General features: G+C 42.8%; 2 protein-coding genes across 2 annotated transcripts in view; one reads left to right on the forward strand and one right to left on the reverse strand.

The window, feature by feature from the left end:
* The window catches only part of gpc5c (glypican 5c), a 213,226-nt gene extending 195,771 nt beyond the window's left edge, over positions 1-17,455 (forward strand). Inside the window, exon 10 of the mRNA XM_077515177.1 lies at positions 11,598-17,455. Within this exon, the coding sequence (XP_077371303.1) occupies positions 11,598-11,779 (182 nt within the window). The 3' untranslated portion in view covers positions 11,780-17,455. The remainder of the gene's footprint in view (positions 1-11,597) is intronic.
* Positions 4,897-19,657, reverse strand: LOC144014875 (uncharacterized). The gene is made up of 3 exons (XM_077515197.1): positions 17,909-19,657; positions 17,654-17,807; positions 4,897-5,082 (listed from the first exon to the last, which is right to left on the reverse strand). The coding sequence occupies exon 1, from the start codon at positions 19,178-19,180 to the stop codon at positions 18,302-18,304; it is 879 nt and encodes a 292-aa protein (XP_077371323.1). The 5' UTR covers positions 19,181-19,657; the 3' UTR covers positions 4,897-5,082; positions 17,654-17,807; positions 17,909-18,301.
* Positions 19,658-26,064: the final 6,407 nt, after the last annotated feature.

Here is a 26,064-nt window from a genome sequence, read left to right on the forward strand (position 1 = left end):
GTGAGCATATTAGTTTAATGAACTGATAATTAAACTTATTCACTTTGGATTAACTTAATTGAATTGTGAGTTAGCAATTGAAAACAATTATTTAAGTTGGTTCAACAATTCTGTTTTTAGTGTATGAAGGATTAAAAAAAATAAAAATAAATCACCCGACGTACCATCACAACAGCCACATGTCAAGCGTTGAGCGCACTAAATTCCCTGCAGCATAGATAGGCCAAGAATCCAGTTCGCTCCCGGCAGTTTTACTGGATATTGACTGATTTTGCAAGGCCCACAGAATATTGTGTTCTATTGCTGTAAAAACATGGAACATATCAAAAGAAAGATTAAAGTCTCTTCTTTCATCAGGGAAAAAAAAAGTATATTTCTATCTGTTTCCGTTTTGCAGCAATTAGCATTAGAATATAGCTTAAGTTTAATCAATTTTCACAAATCTATTTAGAATTGTGAGTAATTGAGCTTTTTTTCCAACATGGCCCTGGTTGATCTCGTTTGCTCTGCTTCCCCCTGCTGGCCGTCTGTGTAATAGCTACCATTTCTTCAAACGTACTTTGCAGCTGAGAGGTTGCATCAAAGCCTTCTGTATGCTCTCGCATAAAAACAAAACAAAACAAAAAAACGTATAAATACGTCTTTGGGACACTAAAAACATGTTGTTGTTTTTTAAATGTATTTATAAGTTACTGGGAGCAAATGAGTGGAGAACCATCTAAGATAAAACTCTTCTATGGAACTTTAGATGGAAGATAAAAAAAAAAAAAAAAGACAGCTAAAAAGTGGTGGAGAGTAGAAAAATGTGGTGTCTCTCCGGGTTATCGCGCAATTATTTTACCCCCCCCCCCCCCCAGAATTTCTTGGGAGACATGGTTGTGTTAGCTATCCCGTTCACCGTTCAACCCCCTTCCTCGCCCTCCTTATTCTCCCCCATCCATCCTTTCTGTCTTTGGCTCAAGCAAGCAAGCCCGGTGCAGCTTGTCCTCGGTGCAGTGACCAGGCATGTTCCAAGCAGCTGTTGTTGCTCTTTGGCCAATGGGAAATGTCGTCTCCAAAAATCCCAAACCACAGCCTGTCCATCTGGAGAGGCATTCGTGGTCAGAGGATAAAACGAGGGCCATTTTGCACCTCTACTTGGTTTTCATGGGGTCCGAATAAGTTTGATGGGTTTTTTGTTCCTTTTCACAAGGTTTAGAATCCAAGAAGAAGGGTTGTTTTGCTGAGTAGGGAATTAGACAGCGTTGTTTGTTTGACAACTTTTATTTAAGACGTAATGTGTATTTTCTTCCTACAATTTAAAACAGTCACCAGGTCATAACTCTTAGGACCCTAATTTTGTGCCCAGTGGAAGTCTAGTGCAAAGCAAAGTCTAACTGTGCGCATGGGTGAAGTTTAGTTTCTTTTGGTATTTTGCTAGACTAGCGCAAATACAAGTAGGGTATTTGCTTCATTATGCGCCATTGTGGGAGGGAACGCAGCTGACTGTAGGCCAATCGAAGCGGCTCCCAGCTCATTCCCTTTAAATTCAGAGAGAGGCATGCGCAGCGGAAGGACTTGCTGGAAACTCTGTCCTCGAGGACCGGAGTCCTGCAGGTTTTGCATGTTTCCCTTCTCCAACAAAGCTGATATCTGATCAGCTCATCAGCAAGCTCTGCATAAGCCTGATAACGATCCTGGTGATTGGAATCAGCTTGCGTTGGAAGCGGGAAACCTCCAAAACCTGCAGGACTCCGGCCCTCGAGGACCGAGTTTGCCCATCCCTGACCTAAAACCTAATAAAAATCCCATTACCCTTCACCTTAACCGGTACTTCAGAGTCTCGCCAGTCGTGAAGTTCAGAAGGTCAGGAGACCAGAGGAAAGATCAAAGGAAAGAAAGATAAATAGATTACGAGATTAATCATTTTGCTGTTGATTGGCTGTTAACTGAGACCTGAGCAACTGTGATGTCATTTTCACTCGACAGCAAGTGGCAAAATGGCCGCTCTCTGATATTGATAAAAACTGTTGGATTGTGCTGCTTAGCTCATAATCCACTAACGCAATATTAACCAGACAATATTTAGATTAGTGGGGCTGCATAGAACATATTATTGTAAAGATTATTTTTTTTGCGGGGGTTGACTTCTCCTTTAACTGTTGACAAACGTTTAGTGAATGTTGCAACCACGAACCCTAACAACAAATCAACATTAGCTAGCTTCACAAATGGTTATGTACTTTGTCACTTCCATTTCTTGTCTCGTGCGCTGATTCGCTAGCTCACAGCTAGTGGTGGGTAAATGAGGCTTCATGAAACACTTGCGATGTGTTTTTTTTTTTTAACTCCTCTACATGACACTCTTGGTTTAATCAATTCCCATTGCACTTGCCTTTATCTTATAGAGCACCATCTAGAGGAGTAAAAAGAATATTGCAAGTGAAAAGATATAATTAAATAGCTGCAGAAATGTTTGGGGGTGTACTAATTTTTGTGAGATGGCTTACCAAACGCCCCTCATTCATTCTCATATCAGGTCTGCGAATTATGCAAAATGAAAAAAAAATAAAAAAAATGCATGTTTGCCACTGCATACCCTTGAATTGATCGATTCCATCTGTCTTGATGATGGATATTCAATCTGGTGCTAAGAAGCCAAACATACTGTTTTCCCTCCACTAACCATCGACATCATCTGCCGCCCGCCTTCTGCTTTTTCATTTTTTTTCCCTCGCCGTGTTTTCATCATTATCGCATGAGCCAGCCCGATCAAGCGCGGATCAATCTGCCAACATTGTGTCATTACGGCGACATCACTTTCCATTATCCACCTGCTCGCCTGATGTTTGCCTTTGCACCTTTGCATATTTTCAGGGGCTTAATTTGTTCAGATACACCTCTTAATTTTACATTTGTGCAGGTGTCAAGTTAATTGATCATCAGTCTGGTTTAATCACTGATGACATAACAGTAATAAAAGCGGTCTAATTAGGTTCAGTTTGCCACCTCAGGCAGTTGGTGAACTGGTCGAATACGGAAGAGGATTAGGGCCAGTGAAGAGAGAAAAAATAAAGTTTGGCAGGATTCTCACTTTATTATCAGAATTCTCATTTTAAAGTCAGAATTCTCACTTTATTAGTGCGACTATTATTCTCACTTTAAAGGCGGGGTCTTCCGTTTTCACTCAGGAAAATGCACTATATAAATAGAGGATTTACACCCATGAACCTCTTCTCATTCTACACCTCTGGGCTTCTGTTAATGTGTGGTGGTGATTTTTTTTTTCCTAAACCCCCACCCCTCCAGCCAATTGTAGAGCGGGGGGGACATGTCACAGATGGGGCCCGGTGAATTTGTCAGCTGTGTGACATCACTCGGATTTTTTTGTTTGTTTGTTTGTTTGTGTTTTCTATTTTTTTTTTGGGAATCCGTGCGTGCTGTCAAGTTGCCACGGGAGGGACGTCATGCAGCCGACACGCCCCCCGCCACCACAAATACCCCCCTCTGCGATTGGCTGGAGGGTTCAACAACTGTCTGTCCACGGAAACGTCCCACTGTTGACAAAACAAACACAAAATGGCAAAATACAGGCTGGGGTTGTTTAGAAAAAAAAAAATCACCACCACACATTAACAGAAGCCCAGAGGTGTAGATTGAGAAGGAGTTCATGTGTATACATCCTGTATTTATATAGTGCATTTTCCTGAGTGAAAACGGAAGACCGTGCCTTTAAAGTGAGAATTCTGAGAATAAAGTCAAAATTCTCACTTTAAAGTGAGAATTCTGACTTTAACTTTAAAGGGATACTTGACTCAATTTTCAGCAGTGAAAAGTTAATATTTTGTCCAGAATGAATTTGATAACGTCATTATTCTTCATGTACAATGAATACCTTTAAAAAGTAATTTTCTACTTGCTGTCGACTGATGATGACATCACCTGTGCTGAGGAAGTAGGTAACGACCAATCACGGCTCACCTGTTTTCTGGGTTTGGTCAGCAAACTGAGCCATGATTGGCTGTTACCTACTTCCTCAGCACAGGTGATGTCACCATCAGTCGACTGCAAGTAGAAAAATTACTTTTTAAAGGTATTAATTGTACATGAAAAATAATGACGTTACCACATTAATTTTTGACCAAATATTAACTTTTTTGCTGCTGAAAATGGCTCAAAGAGTCAAGTATCCCTTTAAAATGAGAGTTCTGAGATTAAAGTGAGGATCCTCCCAAACTTTTTTTTTTTTTTCCTGTCTTCACTGGCCATGTCATTGGTGTAAATGTGGACAGTCCAAATTTATAGCTTCCAGTTTTTGGTTTATGTTCAGCTTTTTTTGTATCCGCTACTAGGAAATGAACACGTCAACTAGTTGGCAGGATGATTGTCTGCAAGGTAATTGCTTGTTCTGGTCGGAATTGTCTCCATAATGAGCCAGCTGGTTAACATGCAGATTTCGCACTGGTGTTGTCATATTTCAACTTTGCTGTTCTTCCGCGCGCTGATGATGTGCAGCCCCGGTTTCAGGGGAAAACAATAAGCGCAATCAGATTTGGGATGAACGGCGTCTTTGTCTATTGTTGAGCGGGACAATAAAAAAAATAAAAAAAAACAACGTATGCTGGAAACAATTCACTCTCTTTTGAGACGGCCGAGCCCTCATCTCACATGCACAACAGAGGTGTGGAGATGATGGAAGGAAAAAAAACAACAAATCTTCATTTGGTGTGATATCCAAGTCAGGTTTGTTGCTTCTGTCTCTTCATGGGCAGACCATCCATCCATCCACACACAGTCGGATGTCACGGCTGTATAGTCAATTTACTTCACAATTGCGTCCATCTTGAGAGATTTGTCTCGTTCGCGTCGAGAGGGATCAGCGGAAAACTTGACCTCGTTTTCCAACAGTGGCAGATTACACTCGTTTAACACTTGGCCCTCGACACGACGCGCTGCAATCGTTTATCCAGTCGTTGCTTGTTTTTCCACGCTCGTCCTTTGGGATCGGCACTCCTTGATATATTTCGCTCCCTATTCAAAGGCTTACGCAATGTTTGCGCAGCCTTGTTGGGTGTTGGTGATGAAGCAGTATTTTTCTCTTGACTGAAAAAAAAATAATTGAGACAACCTGTTAGCCAAGCACTTGATCAGTTCATCTAAAAGCAACTAACCTTGTTTATGTTCATCAAATTAAGACAGGGGTGTCCAAACTACGTCCCGGGGGCCATTTGCGGCCCGCCGTCCATTTTTCAGTGGCCCGCGACGTATGCTAAAAATGGCATTTGACTCAGTTCAAATAAAATAAACAAAACAAAAATGTTTGGAGATGGTCAAAGTAAGAAGGGAGAGTATCGAAAAACAGGTGCCATTAAATGTTTATTTTAGTTCACTAAAACTAATGAAAAAAAACAATATTGTTACCGAAATAAAATAAAAACGAAAATGCTTTTTAAAAAAACTAAAACTAACTGAAACTACATTTTATGTTTACTAAATGAACTAAAAATTAATTTTAACTATAGAATAATTCGTTTTAGTCTTTGGTCATTAATTTAATGCATGAGCCTTTGGGGATGAATTTACATGTAATTTTTAGTAGATTTATTTTTATATGAACCGGAATAATGACGTTTTGAAAGTATGTCGCACACAAGTGACGTCATCTAGCAGCAGCCAATAGAAAAGCATCAAAAGATGATGTCGTTCCCACTGTGTTTTTTAAATATTGCACACAAGTAATACACATAAAATAAATAAATAAATAAATAAATAAAATAAAACTAATACTGAAACTAACAAACTAAACAAAAACTAAGCATTTTTTAAAGAACTAAACTAATACAAACTAACAGAACCACCCTGAAAACTAATAAAAACTAAAATGAAAAAATCCAAAACTATATTAACCCTACTGCCATATTACAAATAAATTGGTTTATATACTGTAGCATTTTTCTAAATATGCAAAAGCAAAAATAAAACTATTTGTACATTTTTTAGGACTAAACACAATTTCTCTTCATAATATTATGTGGCCCTTGCGTCCTTCTGATTTTCTGTATGTGGCCATCAAATGAAAAAGGGGTTTCGGAAGAAATCACCACCACACATTAACAAAAGCCCAGAGGTGTAGATTGAGAAGGAGTTCAAGGGGTATACATACTGTATTTATATACTGCATTTTCCTGAGTGCAAACGGAAGATCCCGCCTTGAAGAAAAAATATAGTAAAATAAGAAAATTATTATTTCAAATAAGCAAAATTATCTGTCAACAGAACAAGAAAAATTCACTTAAATTTACCTGTAAGAAAAATACAAAAATAATACTATTCGCATATCAACCACAGCGGTCTCGAAAATAGTATTTTTTATACAAACAAAAAAAAAAAACCCGAGTTATATTGACTTTTTCCACGCTGTAATAAATAGAACTATTTTCTTACAAATACATATGTATTTTTTCACTCTTGGATAATTTTGCCTGAGTGTCAAGCATGGAAGTAACAGGTCAGTTTTTTTATTGTCTTTGGTATGACTCAGGTTGGGATTGAACCAACAACTTCCAAGTCTTTGGGTAGGCACTCTCAAAATATTGGAAGATGAAAAATGAGACCGAACGAATAACGAAACCACAAACTTGCACTTTTGTCTGATTATTTTCATACTTGTAATTTTTCCATTTATCTTATTTCTAGATGATGCAAAATCTTAAAATAAGAATACTGTAGTCATTTTATGAAACTCCAGTTCAGGGCCTTTGATGTCTGTTAATTGTCATCTTGTTTTAAGCTTCACGGAACTTACAACTGGCTGTAAACACTCAAGGCTAAGACTGTTTGATCAAATAAGCGAATTAAATAAAAAGTGTCTAAAAATAAGCACAATGATCTTGTCTGGCATTTTCATTTTAAAGGGATCGTTCGGCTTTTTTAACATGAATCTCAATTTGATCCTCACCTCCCGTGTGTGCGATCAGCACTGACTTACCCCCGACAGCGTTCTGTGACACGCGTTCTGGTTCGGCGTTGGACGAGAGGGAAAGAGTCCAGCAAGCTGGCTGGGGTCTCGGAAATAAAGCGTTTTTCTTCTAAAAACTATTTGTTTTCAAAAGCGTGATACATTTCCATCACAATACTCTTTTCTGAATAAAGTCAGACGCCATTACCGCCAGCCACTACTTTTCTGTTCGTTCGTATCACTGCGCGGCGCCCTGTAGAACGCTAACCGACGCACTGAAGTTGTTTGCCTTTTCGGCGGAAGTATCAGCTAGCTGGCTGCAGTGCGTCGGTTAGCGTTCTACAGGGCGCCGCGCAGTGATACGAACGAACGAACAGAAAAGTAGTGGCTGGCGGTAATGGCGTCTGACTTTATTCAGAAAAGAGTATTGTGATGGAAATGTATCACGCTTTTGAAAACAAATAGTTTTTTAGAAGAAAAACGCTTTATTTCCGAGACCCCAGCCAGCTTGGTGGACTATTTTCCTCTCGTCCAACGTCGAACCAGAACTGGTGTCACCGAACGCTGTCAGAAAGAAGTCAGTGCTGATCGCACACACGGGAGGTGAGGATCAAATTGAGATTCATGTTAAAAAAGCCGAAAGATATATATATATAAATAAAAATCAAGTATCAAGATTTAAACAAATATGGTCTATGTACATAGAATATTTTAATCTCAATTTGGCAACTTAATCCTGCCAAGATTCTGCCTGTTAACGAGAGCCACCACATCGTTACAACTTCTGTTTTCGCTGCTCCTGTATTTGGTATTTTGTATCTGATTGTTTTTATTTTTATATAGTCAGGAACCTAGTTGCTGCTAGTGGGCTCGAGCATACCACACTATACGACACTATACTCAATAACTCCTTAAGATCTATTTCTAGTGGGCACTAAGCATCAACACTTGGTGTTACTGCATGCTAATTAGTCAATTTTCTTGACGCCGTCCCCTGTGGTCGGGCGGGGGTGGTTCTGCCCCCCCCCCCCCCCCCCCCCCCGTTGTCTGCTCGGTGGCGGTTGCGTCTTGGCCGCTCCCTGGGCCCCCTGTGGGGTGCGGTGTTGGGGTGCTTCCCCTGGTGCCCGGGGCGGTGCCGTCCCGGCGCGGTCCGCTGCTCCGTGCCCGGCGGCGCGGTTCGGGGTGGGTGGGCCTCCGGTGTGCCCCGTGGTTCCCTCTCCCCTCCCCCTTCCTCCCCCCCGTCGCCTCTCCCTCCTCGCCTCCTCCCGCCCATCCTCCTCTGCCTCCCGGTCCCTTTTCCCTTGTCGCCCTCCCTCCTCCTCTCCCCCCCCGCCTCCTGCCCTGCAGCCGCCCTTTCGCCTTCTTGTCGTCTTCTCCCCGCTTCCCCCGCCCCCCCCCCCCCTTCCCTGTCTGCCCTGCGGCCCCTCCCCCTCCCTCTCCCTGGGCCTGGGGCTCCCTCCCCGGCCCGGGCGTCGGGCTCCGGGGGCCGGGCGAGGGTTTGGGGCCTGCCCCGCTCCGGTATAACTCCTGGTGCCCCGGGCGGGCCCCGGTGGCTGGTGGGCTGTCCGGTAGCCCTGCTGCGCTGGCTGTCCGCCCATTGTGGTGCCGGGTGGATGAGGTGGGGGGCGGCGGGGGGTGGGGGTGCTGGGGGGCGGGCGTGCCACCTACACCCGCCGGGTTGGGTGAGGCCCCGCTGGTCGCTCCTCTTACTCACTTCACTAGCTTGCACTATACACTTTGTAAATATACACATAGGGCACACAACACATTTCTTGGTGGGGTGGGGAAGGGTGGAAACACCGTCTTCACCCTTCAACTCCCCTCCAATTTTAATGCACCTCACGTCCAAGGGGAGGGGTGAGTTGGGGCGGGGAGCCATCAGAGGGGATGGACTGCAGTGCCTGGCAGCGCTGTGGTCCCCCCCATTTGTGTCCCTGCCCCACCACTTTGTCCCTCCATTCCCTTTTTTAATGCACCACACATATACATATTCATTTTTTGGGGGGGGATACGGGTGTGTCGGAGTAGGGGAAATTTTTTCCCTCTGCTCCGACTCACCTGCTCCCAATTTTAATGCACCACACGCACACACTTGTATATACACTGGGTGGGGCCACATTCACGGTGTAAGGGTAGAGCTCGCCAGTCGGCGAGCTGGCGGACTCAGTAACAGGGTTAGGTGTCACTTGTACTCTGGCGTGACGACCGGGGCCTCTCCCCACCGGGTTCGGTGTTCTGGTGTCCCGCCTTCTCCCCTGGTGCTTCCTCCTCTGCTTCCCCCCTCCCGCCGCGGTGCAAATCTCGCGCGGCTGGAGGTGGGGTGGGCACATCTTCCCTCTCTGCGCTGCTGCCCGGTGCCGGTTTCCGGGGGGGGGTGGGGGGTTCTCGCGGGGGGCCGGGTTCGCGGGGGGGGGGTGGCGGCCGTCGGGGGGGGGCGGCTTGTTTGGGGGGGGGGTGGAGGTATGGGTGGGTGGGGGGTTGGGTGCTGGGGGTCGGGGTGTGTTCGGGGGTTTGGGGGTCGGGGGTGGTGGGGCCTGGGTCGTGGTGGATGGCGGGTTTGGGTGGGGTGCGGGGGGGTCGTGGGGGGATGGGGGCTGGGGACCGGTGGGGCGCTGTGGGGGCCCGCTGGGCCTCGTTCTGCGGCCTTGGGCTCGGGGGTGTGGGCCGGGGCTGGGGCGGGGGTGTTCCGGGTATCTGGGTCGGCTCGCTGACCGGTGTCCGCTCGGGTGGCTTGGGGGTGGCCTTGGTGCTGCCGCGGCCTGGGGATTCCGGGGGGGGTGGGGGGGGGGGGGGGGGGGTGCTCGCTTTGCTGGACCGCGGTTGACGGCTTCTCTCTTTGGTGGTGGTCCTTATGCATGCCAGATCCGTCGCACCAGCATCTACTGAAACTCAACAGAAGTACCCTCTCCCTCCCACAGCCCCTTGAATCAGTTGGTGCTGGTGTCTGTGGTTCTCACTTTTCTTTATCTATCCTTCCCTCCTTCCTCTCTTTAGTTTTTCCTCTGGTCACTTGAGATCTTAATTTATTAGAAGTATGAGGTTTCTGGGGTTGGCATAAGACTCCGGTTTTGTAACCACGCAGGAGGGGTCTTGTTGGTGCTGGACTTCACTTTGATGGATTGGATGTACTGGCTTCTATTGATCTCACTCTGCCTTATCGATCCTTCCCTCCTTCCTCTCTTTAGTTTTTCCTCTGGGCTCTTGAGATCTCGCTAAATTTGCTGGAATTTAGAGGCTTCCGGGGTTGGCGTAAGACTTTGATTTTGTAATCATGGGGAAGGCAGGAAGTGTTTGGTCGGTGCTGGATGTCACTTTGATTTACCTTTCTTTTCTCTTTATTTCTTTTTTTTCTGACCTTTTCTCTGGTCTCCTGACCATTTAAATCTCACGACTCTGGCAAGATTCTGAAGTACCTGGTTAAGGCGAAGGGTAATGGGATATTTATAAGGTTTTAGGTGAATGAATGAGTATAAATTTATACGTATTTGCACGCACGCACGCAAACGCACGCAAACGCACACACGCAAACGCACGCACGCACGCAAACGCACGCACGCAAACGCACGCACACATACACACACACAAAAAAAAAAAAAAAAAAAAAAAAAAAAAAAAAAAAAGGAAAAGAGCAATGATGACAAGACGTTGAATCGGTAAGACTACCGAATGAACAATTCTGAGCTCTTCAAAAAAAAAAAAAAAAAAAAAAAAAAAAAAAAAAAAAAAAAAAAAAAAAAAAAAAAAGCCGAAAGATCCCTTTAAGTAAAAATAACTTGTTAAAGCAAAGTAGGCAAATTTAGGTTAAATTGAAGAAATTCTGGCGGCACGGTGGCCGAGTGGTTAGCACGTCCGCCTCCCATTTCTGAGGACTCCGGTTCGAGTCCAGGCTCCGGCCTTCCTGGGTGGAGTTTGCATGTTCTCCCCGTGCCCGCGTGGGTCTTCTCCGGGTACTCCGGTCTCCTCCCACATTCCAAAGACATGCACGGCAGGTTAATTGGGTGCTCCGAATCGTCCCTAGGTGTGCTTGTGAGTGTGGATGGTTGTTCGTCTCTGTGTGCCCTGCGATTGGCTGGCAACCAGTCCAGGGTGTCCCCTGCCTACTGCCCAGAGCCAGCTGAGATAGGCGCCAGCAGCCCCCGCGACCCTTGTGAGGAATAAGCGGTCAAGAAAATGGATTGATGGATGGATTGAAGAAATTCTATCATAGTTAAGATTTCGGGGGTTTTTTGCAGTGAAAAGAAAAAAAAACATTTCCACCTAACATGAATTTTTATGCAATATGGAGAGCATGCAAATTATTCCATGCAGGAAAAGAGTTTCAAAAACAGAACCTCATAACTGTAAATCCAACATCCGAACCACTTCAGTCCCAGAATGTCATTTTTTTTCACAATATTTTTGCAATTATCCATCCATTTTCCAAACTACTTGCTCCTCAAAAGAGTCGCAGGAGGTGCTGGAGCCTATCCCAGCTGGCTTTGAGCAGTAGGCAGGGTACACCCTGAACTGGTTGCCAGCCAATCGCAGGGCAATTTTGCAATTATTACCATGACTATAGAGCAGGTGCTTTGCTCGAAGCGTGACCCCGCTGGTCCTAAATCCCGACTGTTTAAGTTGAATAATCGCCTCTTTGTTTCTCTCTCATGTTTTGATCTTACAGTACACACAAAAGGCTCCAGTGAAGTTGGAACCACGGGCCCCGGATTGGAAGCTCCGAAGCAGAACCCGGCCAAGCCCCCCTCCGTTCGGGTTGTCGGGGGCTCCCCGCCGAGCGGCCGGCCAGGACCCTGCGGCCTCGCGCTGCTCCTCGCTGCACTTTGCTCACGATGGAACCTATTCTGATGTCACGTGACTCGTCGACAAAGAAACTGCAAAGCGACTTTAACATCCGACACACACACATCACTTTTCAGCATCTTTGTTGGACGACGGGCGGGCGGGACGAGCGTGCAACTGTCGACGGCGATGCTCCCCGTCTTGTTCCGGAGCTCGCCCGACGAAATCCCCGCCGCGTCCTCTCGTGTCTACAAAATGGCCGAGACGCGCGTGCAAACACATCGTTCACTCTTAAAAGACTGTGTCTGTGTCCGAAGGATTTTTGCCCAATTTACAGATTTTTGTTTTCTACTTTTCGTTTTTGCCACAGCAAAACCACTGCATCGTCCTCCCGCCCCCGCAGAAGAACTCATTTGAAAACATATTTCCTGTGTGAGGATGATGGAAAATGCATGCTAGATTGATAAATGGGTTCCAGGCGTGCGACCCAGGACGGCAGATTTGATAGCCTCGAAGCGGTGCGCGCGTATCTCGGCTCGGATTAGAATGGAACGCGTGCGCAGGTGAGCGCCCTCGCAAATATGCAACTAGGTGTTTATAGTGAGTAACTGTACATAGCTGGAATGATCTGACACGAGCTTGAGAGTCAGCGTGAAGCTCTTAGGTGGAGCTTTAGGAGCTGTTGTAATGTACGCGGATGGGATTTCTATGCAAAACTTAAAAGCCAGTATGTCATTTGGATTTCATGAATGTTTAGCGTGCAACCTCTTTTGTGTGTTGGCTTGTGGGAATGTACAGTAATGCATGTGGTCAAAAAATGTTGAGCAGGATCAGTGCAAAAAAAAAAACTGTTTTAACTCATTTGCTCCCAATAACGTGTAAATACGTTTTTTTAATGTTTTACGTGTCCCAAAGACGTATTTATACGTTTTTTTTGTTTTTCTTATGCTAGAGCATACAGAAGGCTTTGATGCAGCCTCTCAACTGCAAAGAACAGTTGCAGAAATGGTAGTTATTACACAAACAGCCAGCAGGTGGCAGCAGAGCAAAGGAGATCAACCAGGGCCATCTAGAAAAAAAGCTCAATTACTTACAATTTTAAATAGATTTGTGAAAACTGATGAAATTTAGATCTCTTCTAATGCTAATTGCTGCAAAACGGAAACAGATAGAAACATACTTTTTTTTCCTGATGAAAGAAGAGACTTTAATCTTTCTTTTTTTCCATGCTTTTATAGCAATTGAGCACAATTTTCTGTGGGCCTTGCAAAATCAGTCAAAATTCAGTAAAACAGCCGGGAGCGAACGGGATTGCAAAATGTGAAAATGGCTGGGAGTGAATGAGTTAATTTAAGTGGAATCGTTTAAAGTCCCTGTAAAGTGAATTAAGAAATGTTTGTAAATATATTTTACAAATTTGAAGAACATTTATAAAAATTAAAAAAAAAAATACACAGACAGAACTGTGTAGTGCTTAACTGTGGAGATGAAGCGAGTTTGTCACCATTAGAGTGCCTCGTTGTTGGTCGTGACTGTATATGTCAGGGGTGTCAAACTCATGTTAGCTCAGGGGCCGCATGGAGGAAAATATATTACCAAGTGGGCCGCATCGGTAAAATAACGGTATATAACTTAAAAACGATTGCCGTCAATTATATGCAGATTTTCGCTATTTGTGTGTTGGGATGTAACGATATCCAAACATCACGATATGATATTATCACGATATGAAGGTCACGATACCATAATTATCACGATACTGTGGGGGCGTTGGCGATATTTAAAAAAGGTCACAATATTGTAAAAAAAGAGCTCATACCAAAAAAAAAGCACAATATTGTGCTTTCGTACATAACAGCAATGCATATAAACCACCTACAATCTCTAAAACAATATTGAGGCTCTTACTTGCTAATGCAAGCACACATTGATCGCCTCACAAGCAAATTAGGTTCCCTTTTATCTGGCAATTAGCATAATTTTAAACATAGAAGGCCAAAACATCGCAAATGAAAATTAAATTGCACTAATAAACTAGCCACTAGAGGGTACTAGAACTGCACAAATGGAAATCAACCTGACTTTTTGAACGGAGGTGTTCCTTTTAAATATTGGGAACATGACGACGACGATCGTGACATCCCTACAGCCCTAAATTACGGAGCTCAACTGTAATCATATTGTTCCAAAAAATAATACAAATGCAAATGGAAATGTTTTTCATATATATTGTTCCCAGAATACATTGCGTGGCACAGTTAATGACGTTATAAGGACACTAATCCTTGTCATATCTATTTGTGTTACCAATAATTGAATTTGTGTCGTATTTAACACGTTTTTCGGTCTATGATTAATAAAATACTAATAATAATTAAACAAACCGTAACTTTAAGTTGTGTGTAAAATAATGACATCCAGGACGATTCTCCCCGTACAAGTTCCAAATTTTATATATTTTGTTTGTGGCCGACTGATTAATTAGTCTGACGTTACATTTTTTATTTTTTTTTAACTTTACAAAATCATCTCATGGGCCGGATTAAACCCCTTTGTGGGCCTGATCCAGCCCGCGGGCCTTATGTTTGACACCCCTGGTACATATGTTATGAAACGGAAGGCAAAGGAGCGAGTGCGTAAAAAAAAAAAGTGAAAAGTGACAGCCAGCGTGTAAATGGGAGTTTGGGCTGGCGTCGTCGATTTAGAGTGCCTTATTGTCGCCGAATAGGGGAAACAAAAAACTGTCGACATAAAAGATGCTGAACGTAGCATCCATTTTTTAGTGTCGTACTAGTTGCATTTGATTGACAGGTGAGTGGGGCATGGTTTTCAACACATTCAATGGCCACGCCCACAGCAATAGACAACAGAAGGAATGGTTTGCTATTTCACAAATTTGAAGCATCATTTGCTTTTGTCATTAAACGTCATTAAATGGATTTTGCTGAAATTAAGGCCTTGATTGGCATTAAAAAGCATTAAATACTTTCATCAATCCGGAGGCAAAAATAGTTTTATACAATTGATGTAAAACATTGTTGTTCATGCTTTATTTTACATACATTGTGCAAAAGAGTCATCATAACAATTTAGCAATAATAAATGTGATAGAAAATATAACAATTTGTGGCGACTGGGGACTAGTTGTACTTTACAATGAATAAAATGGCCTGGGGTCCATAAGTTGCTTTGTGTTCCAAATATCGATTGCTCTGAATTTGAAAAAAAAACAAAAAAAAGTACCTTCTGTCACCAATGTCCAACATGAAACAAAAATGGGATCTAGTGGCAGAAAATTACCTCAACACCAGGGTCGGGGAATCCAGGTCCAGAAAGGTCAGGGTTTTTAATTTCTGGTTTCTAATTACCCAACTCTGTCCATGACTCAAACTCCTTATAACTGTTTAGTATATCTTTTTAACTTCAAATAACTTTGTGGATTAAATGAAGTAAAACATACAACCACATTTGTATTTGGTAACTATATTTTTCCACTTTTATTTTAAATATGGAAAACCTACGTCATTGGCATTAAATTAGTTTTAAGTTGCATTAAAATTAAAGCATTAAATTAGACTTGCTGATACCTGAAAGAAACTCTGGATATACTTGGTTTTTTTTTTTGGCAGTGTTGTGTCAAATTTACAAACTTTTATTTTCACTTTACAGGGACTTTAATCTTCCATAAATTGTGTTCTTAAAGATACATTTAACACTACTTTCTATGGAAACGTACTGCATTCACTTGAAAAAAAATAAAAAAATCCTGTTTTTCTGACAAATTTTTTTGGGGGGGAGCTTTGTTTTTTGGAGTATTTTTTTTCTGTTGTTCTGAATATTTTTTTTCCTGTTTTACTGAAGAGTTTTTTTCTGTCATAAAAAAAAATATTCTGAAAAACAGAGCACCAACTTCTGTTTTTCAGAGTAATGTTTTTTTGGACCTCTGAACTCCAAATGACTTGTTGCAGACTGACCTGTATATATGACTGGATAGCCGATAGCCCATACATGCCAGTTGAAGTCACAGGGAGGCCATCTTGTTAATCCCACGTCGCGAGCAGACTACTGTATAAACTATACGGTAAATGCTCAGATGAGACAAATGGGGGTGGGGGGTTGTGGGTGGTCACTAATTGTTTTTTTTAACAAGGAAAAAAAAACAAAAAAAAACGAACAAAACACCCACCCCGCCTCCCGCCTTATACTAACTGCCGACGAGCTGCATATGTCTCATCTGTACGTATACCGTATAGTTAACTTTATACAGTCGTCTGCTAGTGAGGTGGGAGTAACAATATGGCCGCCGTGTGACTTCAACGGCTTGCACTAGCGTATATCGGCTATCAGCTAACCAGTCATATATACAGGTCAGTGGTCTGAAACAAGTCACTTGGAGTTCAAAGGTAAAAAAAATAAATAAAATAAAAATACTCTGAAAAACAGAAGTCGGTGCTCTGGTTTTGGGAATTATTTTTTTTTTTCTGTTTTTTGGATTTTTTATTTATTTTTTTATTTTTATGTTTTTTTTAATAATGTTTTTCGGAGTAATTTTTTTTCTGATTTTCTGAATAGTTTTTTTCTGTCATAAAAAAATAATAATAAAATAGAAAATATTCAGTAAAACAGAAAAAAATACAAATACTTAAAAAAAACAAAGCTCAAATTTTTTTTTAGAAAAAACAGGAGTTTTTTTTTTTCCAAGTGAATGCATTACGCTTCCGTAACTTTCTATCTGAATGCAGATTTAAATCAACAGCACATGGCAGAGACAACAGGCAATTAAACAAACAAACAAAAAAAAACATTAAAAAAACATTAAAGGTCATTGAAGGTCATATACTAAGTTTCACATTGCACCACTGGCTACTATCTACAATTGTTGTATTTTGCTTATTTAGTGACCGAATGTAGTAGATTTGATCTATGATGTCACTGTTGTTGTTTCTTTGTATGATTCTGGTCTCTGTTTTTCTTTTTGTTTTATTTCTTTCTTCCGTGCCGCAAATTTGACTTATGAATTGATCATGGTTCACACCACGTCGTGCACATCCAACCCGATGGCGTTCCAATACATTTTCAAATGTTTGCTGCTTCTATTGCCAGATTGAGCACAGTGGTCGACATTGTGCTAGCCCTTCTTAATGACTTCATTGTGCGTTCCGCTCTAATGCTAGAAATGTTTTGCTTTCAACCGGTCACGATAACAGTAATGCCCCCCCCCCCCCCACCCACTCCCCCTAATGCCGAACGTTCCTCACAAATCCAATAGATTACAAGTAAATCCGTATTTGTCTCGACGCGGAAGGAGCTGAACAAGCAAGCTGCGCTCCTCGTAACGACGACTCCCATCCTCGCTTGCCTTTCTTGTGTAAATGTCGCCGCTGTTGTTGGAAGGCGAAAACACGTGTGATGTTCATGAATGTACGGTCGGCCGATACAGTATTCAAACGGGCGGAAAAAAAATAAAAATAAAAATGCACATGTACATTTCAGCTGTGTGAGGTTGATGTTGGTCTGAGATTGAGCTCTCCGTGTTACAGGGAAATAGATTGTCTTTTGTCTAGATGCAAATTTGTTGTGTAAGATGCGCTCAATGATGTAAAAGAGCGACATGATCTTTTGGAAGTTGAAAACGTGTCCAATTCTTTTTCTGTTCATAAGTGCTTAATTCTTTCCCCATCTTCCACACGTCACCCACCGCCGTATATTGTCGCATGTGTATAAATGTACATACTTAAAGAACTTATCTTGCTTTGTGTCTTCTTGCATTGAAGTGCTAATTTGCTAGTTTGCTAGTTAGCCATCTGGTAGCTAAAAACAGTCTGTATCCCTCCAGAACATGTGAAAATCCCAACTATGTCAAATGGACTGTGAGAAAGATCACCGCGACACACAACTAAGCAGAAAAGAGCAAAAAAAAATACTTGTATGTCAAATTACCAGGACCAGACGGCGAAGGAGCCAAAGGCGAGGAAATCCAGTGTAGCGAGGAATGCGCCAAGCTAGCGACGCCAGCACTTTGAATGAAGACACAGCGCTTCATTTGCATCTCAAGGAGGAAAGGACATTCTTTTGGGGGATAATGATGTCAGGACTGTAGAGAGAAAGCGAGGACGGATGGATTGAGAGGGGGAAGCCATCTTGAAAGGGAACACAGGAGATTTGAACCGAAGCCATCCACGGTCGTAAGCTTACAATGTAGCGAGCAGTGACGGGAGTCGGAGGCAGAGTGTTGAAGTCCGGAGCCAAAGACCGGCGGTTTATTGATATCAGCTTCTCATCGTTTAACAGCAACAACAACTCACTCTGCGCGAGGCTCACAGACCTACCAACATTTTGTTCTTTTATCCTTTCATCCTTTCATCCTTTCATCCCAACAAACTCCCCCTTCGTCCCAACGTTCCGTGGGTGAATTATGTTCTAATCACTACACAAGCCCCCCCAGAATTCACCCACAATCAAACTCCGGATGACGGGGCGGCAAAAATGCCCGACCCCTGCGGGTACAGGACCCAGGGAGCGAGGGCGGGAGGGACACAGCAGAAACACCAGAACAGTCCCGCGCACCAACTGGCGGGGATGCAGGAACTACTGGAAGGGACCCCACACGGTCCACAAGGCGCAGCCCAGGGGGGCGGCCGCGGCGGGGGCGCGGGGCACGTCCAAGGGTCCGGCCAGGTCAACATGAGCCGGTTTAACTTGCAACCCGGTGTCGGAGCCCCGAAGCGACTGGGTGTCACGGTCGGAAGCCTGGTCGGCCGCCATCCGGGAAAAGTCGAGGCCCAGCTGTACCGTGTTGACGGCTGCCCTGGACAGACAATCCGCGACCACGTCGTCCTTGCCAGCGATATGTCGGATGTCCGTGGTGTATCCAGATATGAACGACAACTGTCGCTGTTGCCGCGCGGACCACGGCTCGGACAACTTCGACATGGAGAAGGCGAGCGGCATGTGATCGACGAAGACCGTGAACTCACGGCCCTCCAGGATGAAGCGGAAGAGGCGGAAGAACCTGTGGTAAAAAGTCAGCATCCCGAGGAACTCCCGAAGACCCTGGGCCGTCCGGGGTCGAGGAAAAGCGGCAACAGCTTCCACTTTTGCCGGGAGCGGGGTGGCGCCGTCCTCGTTGATGAGGTGGCCGAGGTATTGGATGGAGGGCACACCAAAGACACATTCTGTCTTAGTGCCGTAGGTCCGGATCGGTGCATCGTTGGCCGCTGACAGGTGCGGGCCGTGAGTGCCCCCGGCAGCACCTTCAGCCGAGGCAGGCAACACGCTTCTGCGGGCGCCGGAGTCACAAAGGAACTTGAGTCTGGAGAGGGTGTCCATGATAAACAGCAGCCGGCACTCTGCGCCCCCACTCACAGCTGCAACTGAGTGGAGGCGTCGCCGTTTCCCGACGCAACAAAGGAGCAAGGGGCGCGGCACCTCTTCGCCTTGGTACCAAAACGTGCGTGAAAATAGCATAAGCCAGGGGCCGATCGGCCATCCACGGCAGCGCGTACCTTATGAGGTGCCGTTGCGGCCGCCGGGACTGGGAAGGCGCGTGCAGAGGCCAAGACCTCGTGGTTGTGACGCTGGGTGGCCAGGAAAAAGCGGTCAGCTTCCTCCGCCAGAGCACGTGGCTCGGAGATGGTAGTGTTCGCTAGCGCCGTAGCTCTGGCCGCCGTGGAGCTCCCGAGCGCGGCCACGACGTGGTTGTAGCGCGTGGAATCGTCCGTAATTCCCCGGATGGCAAACTGAGCTTCAGCTTGTACAAACCACGTCGCCGCGGCCGACTCCCAAAACTCCGGTAACTTGAGATCAGCGGAGTTCGCCATGTCGCTCAATTCGATCAAATTCTCAGCCTCGGAAACGTCAACGAGGCGGATGTCGGGGTCACCAATGTAGCGAGTAGTGACGGGAGTCGGAGGCGGAGTGTTGAAGTCCAGAGCCAAAGACTGGCGTTTTATTGACATCATCAACAGCAACAACTCACTCTGCGCGAGGCTCACAGACCTACCAACATTTTGTTCTTTTATCCTTTCATCCTTTCATCCCAACAAACTCCCCCTTCGTCCCAACGTTCCGTGGGTGAATTATGTTGTAATCACTACAACAACTCGTTATTGTAGCTAGCAGGCAGCTCCACTCGTATACCACCGATCTGAATACGTGACTGGATAGCCGATAGCGCATACACGCGCATGCAAGCCGTTGAAATCACAGGGCGGCCATCTTGCTCAGCCCATCTCACGAGCAGGCTATAAACTGTACGGTATACGTACAGGTTAGACATATTCAGCTCGCAGGCAGGGTGGGTGGTTTGTGGCAGGGTGGTCACTATTTTTTAACAAGTGAAAATTTTTTTTATAAATGGACGGTATGTGCTTTGAAGACCCCCCTTTTCTTTTATCACTCAGTTCCCAATATTACATTTGGCAGAGGCATAGTTTGTTGTTTGTTTCCTTGCAAACATCACTAAGCATATAATTTATACATGTATTTAAGGCAAGTTGTAAAATGTTTGAAGTCCAGTTGTTTATGTTTAACATATTTAAAATATAATAAATCATGCTGTTTCTACTAAGTAACTCCTCAAACGTTCTCCGATTTCGATGCTGTAAATGTATAGGATCGTAAGCCGAGAAACCTTTCTTGGGAGGAGCAATATGGCGGCCTCGTGACTTCAAGAGTCTTGGACTATCGGCTCGCCAGTCATATATTCAGATCAGTGAGCTCCACTCATAAACTCATGGATTATTGTTCAAGTGCCATCTGTAAGTGACTTTTAAGACACCATTACATGTGTAATGTAGATATATGTGTGACATAAATATAGTAGTTAGTGTTTGTTTACCTTAAGTGATAATTGCTAGCACGCTAATGCTAATCACGTTTGCTAATTGTTTAGCATAGGCTAATTTTGCTGGTGTTTAATAATGCATGTAACCGAAATACTCAATGAATTGATGGAATAATTGATAGGATGATTGATTTAAAAAAAAAATTTGATAGAGTGACAGCACTAACAAATCAATTCATTTAACAAATTCTTATCATTATCATGAACTGCCATACAGTAACCTCCCCCATGGTAGCCATGGAATCACACATTTGGAAGGTTCCAAACAGGACTGGACTGGTACAAAAGAAAATCGGCCGGTCCGGCCCGATTCCTGATCACCCTTGGCTACCATGTCGCTCTACCACTGATGTTTATTAGTTCAGTTTGCACTTTTTATTTTAAATGGATGAATGGGCTGCTCCTTCTAAATTGTGGGCCGATCTCTTATAATAATAATAATAACTGAATAGCACCACATCGGCCCCACAAAAACACCGGCCCACCGGGCATCTGTCCTGTATGCCAGATGGCCAGTCCAGCCCTGGTTCCAAATGAAATGGAATGTTCCAAGAAATGTGTCTTGGAAGGAAATTTTGACGTAATACTTGATAAGATAACAACAACCCCCTTTAAGAACGCCGGGTTTTAGGAGCAGTGGTTTGGTAACTTTTTCTATTTAGTTCAGTTTATATGCGTCTGGTTTAAGACACCTCACATGAAAGTTGTCCAGGTCCCTAAGTTGTCATTCATAGAGTGTCCCACATCTCACCATCGTAGAGCAGAACAGTCAGCACGATAAAAACCTTCAACATCCCATCGTCCATCACCCTCATTTAACTGTCGGAGAGGGGAAACTGGTGTCTCCAAAAATTGTCAATGTTGGCTTGTTCTTACATACCGTTGCTGTCCGCTGAAAAGCATGTGTCTCCAATTATGAAATTCACAGTAAAGTTGGAGATTTTCATTGGATAGTGTTGATATGCGCTATTGACGAGCAGTTTAAGTATAATTAAGAAAAAAAAAATCCAGATTTTTTTTTACTGTCAAAGCTTATAAATACTGCTTGTACTCAAATTTGGGAAAAATGTTATGTATGTTGCATGTTATAGTTTAAGTATTTTTATGCTATCAAAATGTGTCCCCATGGCTTTGCTAGTATAAACTGAGTAAAATGCTAAATTAGCTAGCGACAGGCTAACCTGCCTATTTTGACAATTAGCAAGTACAGATATATGCTTTCCAGTTTAGGTCATAAAAATAAAAAGACATCAAAAAGATACCTGAAAAATCTACTTAGGGATGGGTGGTAATGAAGCACGACTGTCGTTACTCGCCACAGCTGAGGAGTCACGATTGCGTATGCAGGGCAGGCTGCACTGTCTGACCTTTTCTATTTGCATCCGTGAGGCTTTCGTGCTAAACATATCGGTTCGTATTTGCAGCCGAAATAGAACGTGCAGGAGCATGTTTGTTCACTGACAAGAGGCATCGCTAGTGGCCCTCGGCTCGCTCAGCTGATATGGAGCTGACCTGCCGGTTCCTGGGAAATTTTGCCGAGCTGTCTGTGCTGTCAGCATCAATGCAGCAGTAAACACAAAATATTATAATGTCGGGAAAACAACTATTTTGGGATGTAGCAAAGCGCCCATACTGTTTTACATACATTCGCATGTAACCATTAGAACCGTCAAAATTAGTCAATTAATTGACAAGTAATCGATTATCAAATTAATCGACAACCATTTTAATCATCAAGTAATCGTTTGGGGCCATTTTTTATTTCAAAATTGTCCAAATACTCTGATTTCAGTAAATCAATGGTAATTGTTCACTGATTTATGTTGTCCTTTATGAAAGAAGACTGATTGTCTTCTGAGTTTAATCAAAATAAGACATTTGCAAACATCAGTTTTCTTGGAAAACAATGACCAAACCGGTAACATAGTACAACATCGATCCACTTTTCTTTTTTCTTTTTTTTAAATCACTACATAAATACAAAGTACAAAATATTTTCTTTAATAATGCAAAATTAAAATGAATCTGTTTAGTCATTCGATTAAATAATCGATTGTTTAATCGATTCTTAAAATATTCGATAGTGACAGCACTAACCATTTTTAGTAACAAAATGATATTCTTGTTGTTTTGCTCTTACACTCCTTCTACAGTATAAAGTGTTATTTACAGTATATTAGTACACTATAGCAATCCAAATCAACACAACATAACATCACATAATTGTAAATATAGCTACATGCTAGCTTTAGCTAAATATTCGATAGTAACCATTTTTAATCACAAAACATTTTTTTGTTGTTTTGCTCTTACGTTCAATGTATAGTATTAATATTAGTACACTTTAGTAATCCAAATCAACACAACAAAACATCACATAATTGTAAATGTAGCTACATGCTAGCTTTAGCTGCTAGCTAGCTTGTAGCTAGCACAATTGGTTAGCTCCTAAACGTGGCCTCACATTTTACATTTGTGTGTTAACTTAATTTAGTAGCTAACACACTATTCATCAATTAAGTGTACATCTGCACAAATCCAATTGGACACAAAAAAAAAAATCGAACATCAACACACATGCTAATGCAAATGCTAACTAAATGAAGATAAACTGTTGGGATTACTTCATACAATTATTTCCATTATCTTTCGTTCGTATGATTTATTATTATTATTATTATTATTATTATTATTATTATTATTATTATTATTATTTTATTCCAAATAAAGTAGTGATGAACCAAAATCCTGGAATGGGACTTATGCTGTAGTTTCAGTTTCAATGATTGCTTAGTGTAGCTTTAAACAGTTCAGGCTGAGTCTTTTTTTCCCGTCAACAGTTTCAAGAAAAGAATGTGATGGCTCCGCTTCAGGCGACAGAGGCACTTTAAGCCCCCACCACACCCACACTGTTTTTATCATCAACCTATCAGCGCAAATAACTAATGACACTTTCCTGGCAGAGCGGACAGTGGCCGCACGCTCCTTCGAATATCTGCCCCAATACCAGTGATTTCATCCAACCCGTCCCGCAATTGCAGACTTCCACTAGCATGCAGACTGCATTTGATCCCTGGAGTCTATTTCGTGCCGCGACCGTCTGGCCGGCAGCAAACGACGGCAAAAAGTGTCCCTCGCAAGGATATCTCCACTCGTCCTTGCCAGAGCTGAACTGAATTGAACTGCTTTTGTCCCCAAAGCAAAACCCTCAGGCAGTGTGTCCTCCATTTAATATCTTTCTCAATGCGACACAAATCGATTAAAGGTTGTAAATTATGTAGTCGGTTGAGACATCTAATGGTAGTTTGTGTATCTAGGTGTTCATCAGTAACCGGGAAGTAACTTCATTAGTATAATAAACTATATGTATCAGGTATTTATTTTTCTAACCACGTTTTACTTTTACTACCTAGATCGTCACATATATAAAATGAGGCTTCAAAATTGGGTAAGGCTAGCGAAAAAGCTAACAGCTTCATGGACACCTGTTAGCTCACAAGCTAGCTGACATTCCCTTTAGCGCAGCACCATCTAATGGATGCATAACGTAACCCCAGCCTCTACTATAGCGCCTTATAATGCGGTGCGCCTTATAGTGCGGAAAATACGGTACTACATATTTCCCAGCCTTAGCTTACATTTTCAACAATTTTCCGAAAACATCTGTAATATCTTTACAGTACAAACAAATATATGGTTTCACTTGACGGGGTCTTTAAGTCCAAAGCGTGAGTACGTTTGCCACTTCTGGCGTGCGCATGGCAAGACTACTGTCAGCGAGTGTAAGTGAGAGTCGGGGCGACGTGAGGTCACAGCTGCTCAGCTGTCTGTCTGGTCTATTTTAAACGGCAGTACACATCAGCGCTTCTGTCTCACCGGCTCAGCCAAGTCCACACCTCATTTTCTCGACACACGTCTAATCCACGCTCCAAGTCGCGCAGTCGCGCGCGCGTCGTGTACATTTTCCGGCAAGAGTCTACTCGGCGCAAACTGTCGACCGACTGACGCTAATAGGCTGTCTGTCCTTTTCATGTTTTGTGGTCTCAGGAGAATTAAGTATTTTTACAAAATGGCGTATGAATACCGAGTCTCTAAGGCAAACTTTTAGGGTTAAGGGAGCAAAAAATGTTTGTTCCTAATGTTAAAGTTTTTACTGAGGATTAGCTGCTAGCTTTTTTAGCTCAGGTGCTATGCTAACTGGTCAAGACAGGTATTTTTAAAAAAACAAAAAAAACAAAAAACATTTTCTGACAAATTTAAATGAATTGGTTTTATGAAACACTCCATTGCTGTAAACGGAGTGCAAATGCAAAAAATAGAAACAATTCTTGGCTTGATGATGTCATCTATGTCACTTTTTTCACCCTCGCTTACTTGAGATGGCTTAAAAAGGTTTTAATAACAGGGTTGTGTGTGTGTTGAGAGACAAAACTTCCAAACATAGCATTACATTACGGAGGACACCCGGCATGCGGACCGGGCCGGTCTGTAAATACTGAAAACCTGCATATAAATGATGCCCATTGAAATAATATATATGGCTTTTTTTGTTTTGTTTGTTTGTTTGTTTTACCCCCAAAAACTTCTTCAAGAAAATGGTGATAAACTTCCAATATGCGTGTTCCATGAAAAGCGGTGTTCCACACCCAAAAGAATGTATACATATTTAAAAAAATATATATTGAGGCAAAAACTGTGAAAAGGGGAATCTACGGGTGTTGAACCGTGAGGATGTAGGGGTCCACTGTACTACTTATTTAAAATATGTCTATAATAAAAGTTCTTTCAACAACTAGAGAGACTAAGTTCAATTTCTGGAGAAATTGTGTGGGAATGCTGAAAGCTGAATGCTAAGAATTGAATCCATGTAGAATGCTTATGAAGTAAATTGAGAGATAAATTATGAAATGATGACCTGGACAGGGTGGTCACTGGACAATGCACTTTACCAACTGTGCCACCGAGCACCTGGTAATGATGATGTATGGAAGTGGGCGTGGAAAGTGATACTGATAAAAAGTTCAATGTCTGTCCCATTGAAAATGAATGGGGAAAAGTTGATATTAAATGTTAAATTGTGCAAATACTATCATGTGGAATCAGACTAAATATATCCCGGGAGGCGTTAATTTTTTAAGCTAGTTGAAATATGAACAGTATAAATTGGAAGTATTATGTGGCAGTTGTTATGCGGCAAAAAGTGTGGAGAATAAAAATCACAATAACATATGTGGGAATGCTTCAGCATTCCCACAATTACAAGGAAAAATATCAACAGATTTCTACCAAATAAAAAGCTGATTAATCTGTTATAATTTTCTATGCAAGTTGGTCATCAAGTTTGTCACGACTTTCAGGTGTTCTCAATGTGTTAAATATCGCTGGCATCGGGCCAAATCGATGTACCGGCAAAATCAGTCACTTTTCAGGACACTCCAAAAAAAATTTCAACAATTAACATTGGATCATCAAAGACAGAAAGACATTTTAAACACTTTAGATTAGT

Source organism: Festucalex cinctus, chromosome 1 (assembly GCF_051991245.1).
Source record: "Festucalex cinctus isolate MCC-2025b chromosome 1, RoL_Fcin_1.0, whole genome shotgun sequence".
Lineage (NCBI taxonomy): Eukaryota > Metazoa > Chordata > Actinopteri > Syngnathiformes > Syngnathidae > Festucalex > Festucalex cinctus.

Coding starts and splice junctions, on each gene's coding strand:
- LOC144014875 (XM_077515197.1), bottom strand. CDS start 19,180: ATGCTATTTTCACGCACGTTTTGGTACCAAGGCGAAGAGGTGCCGCGC.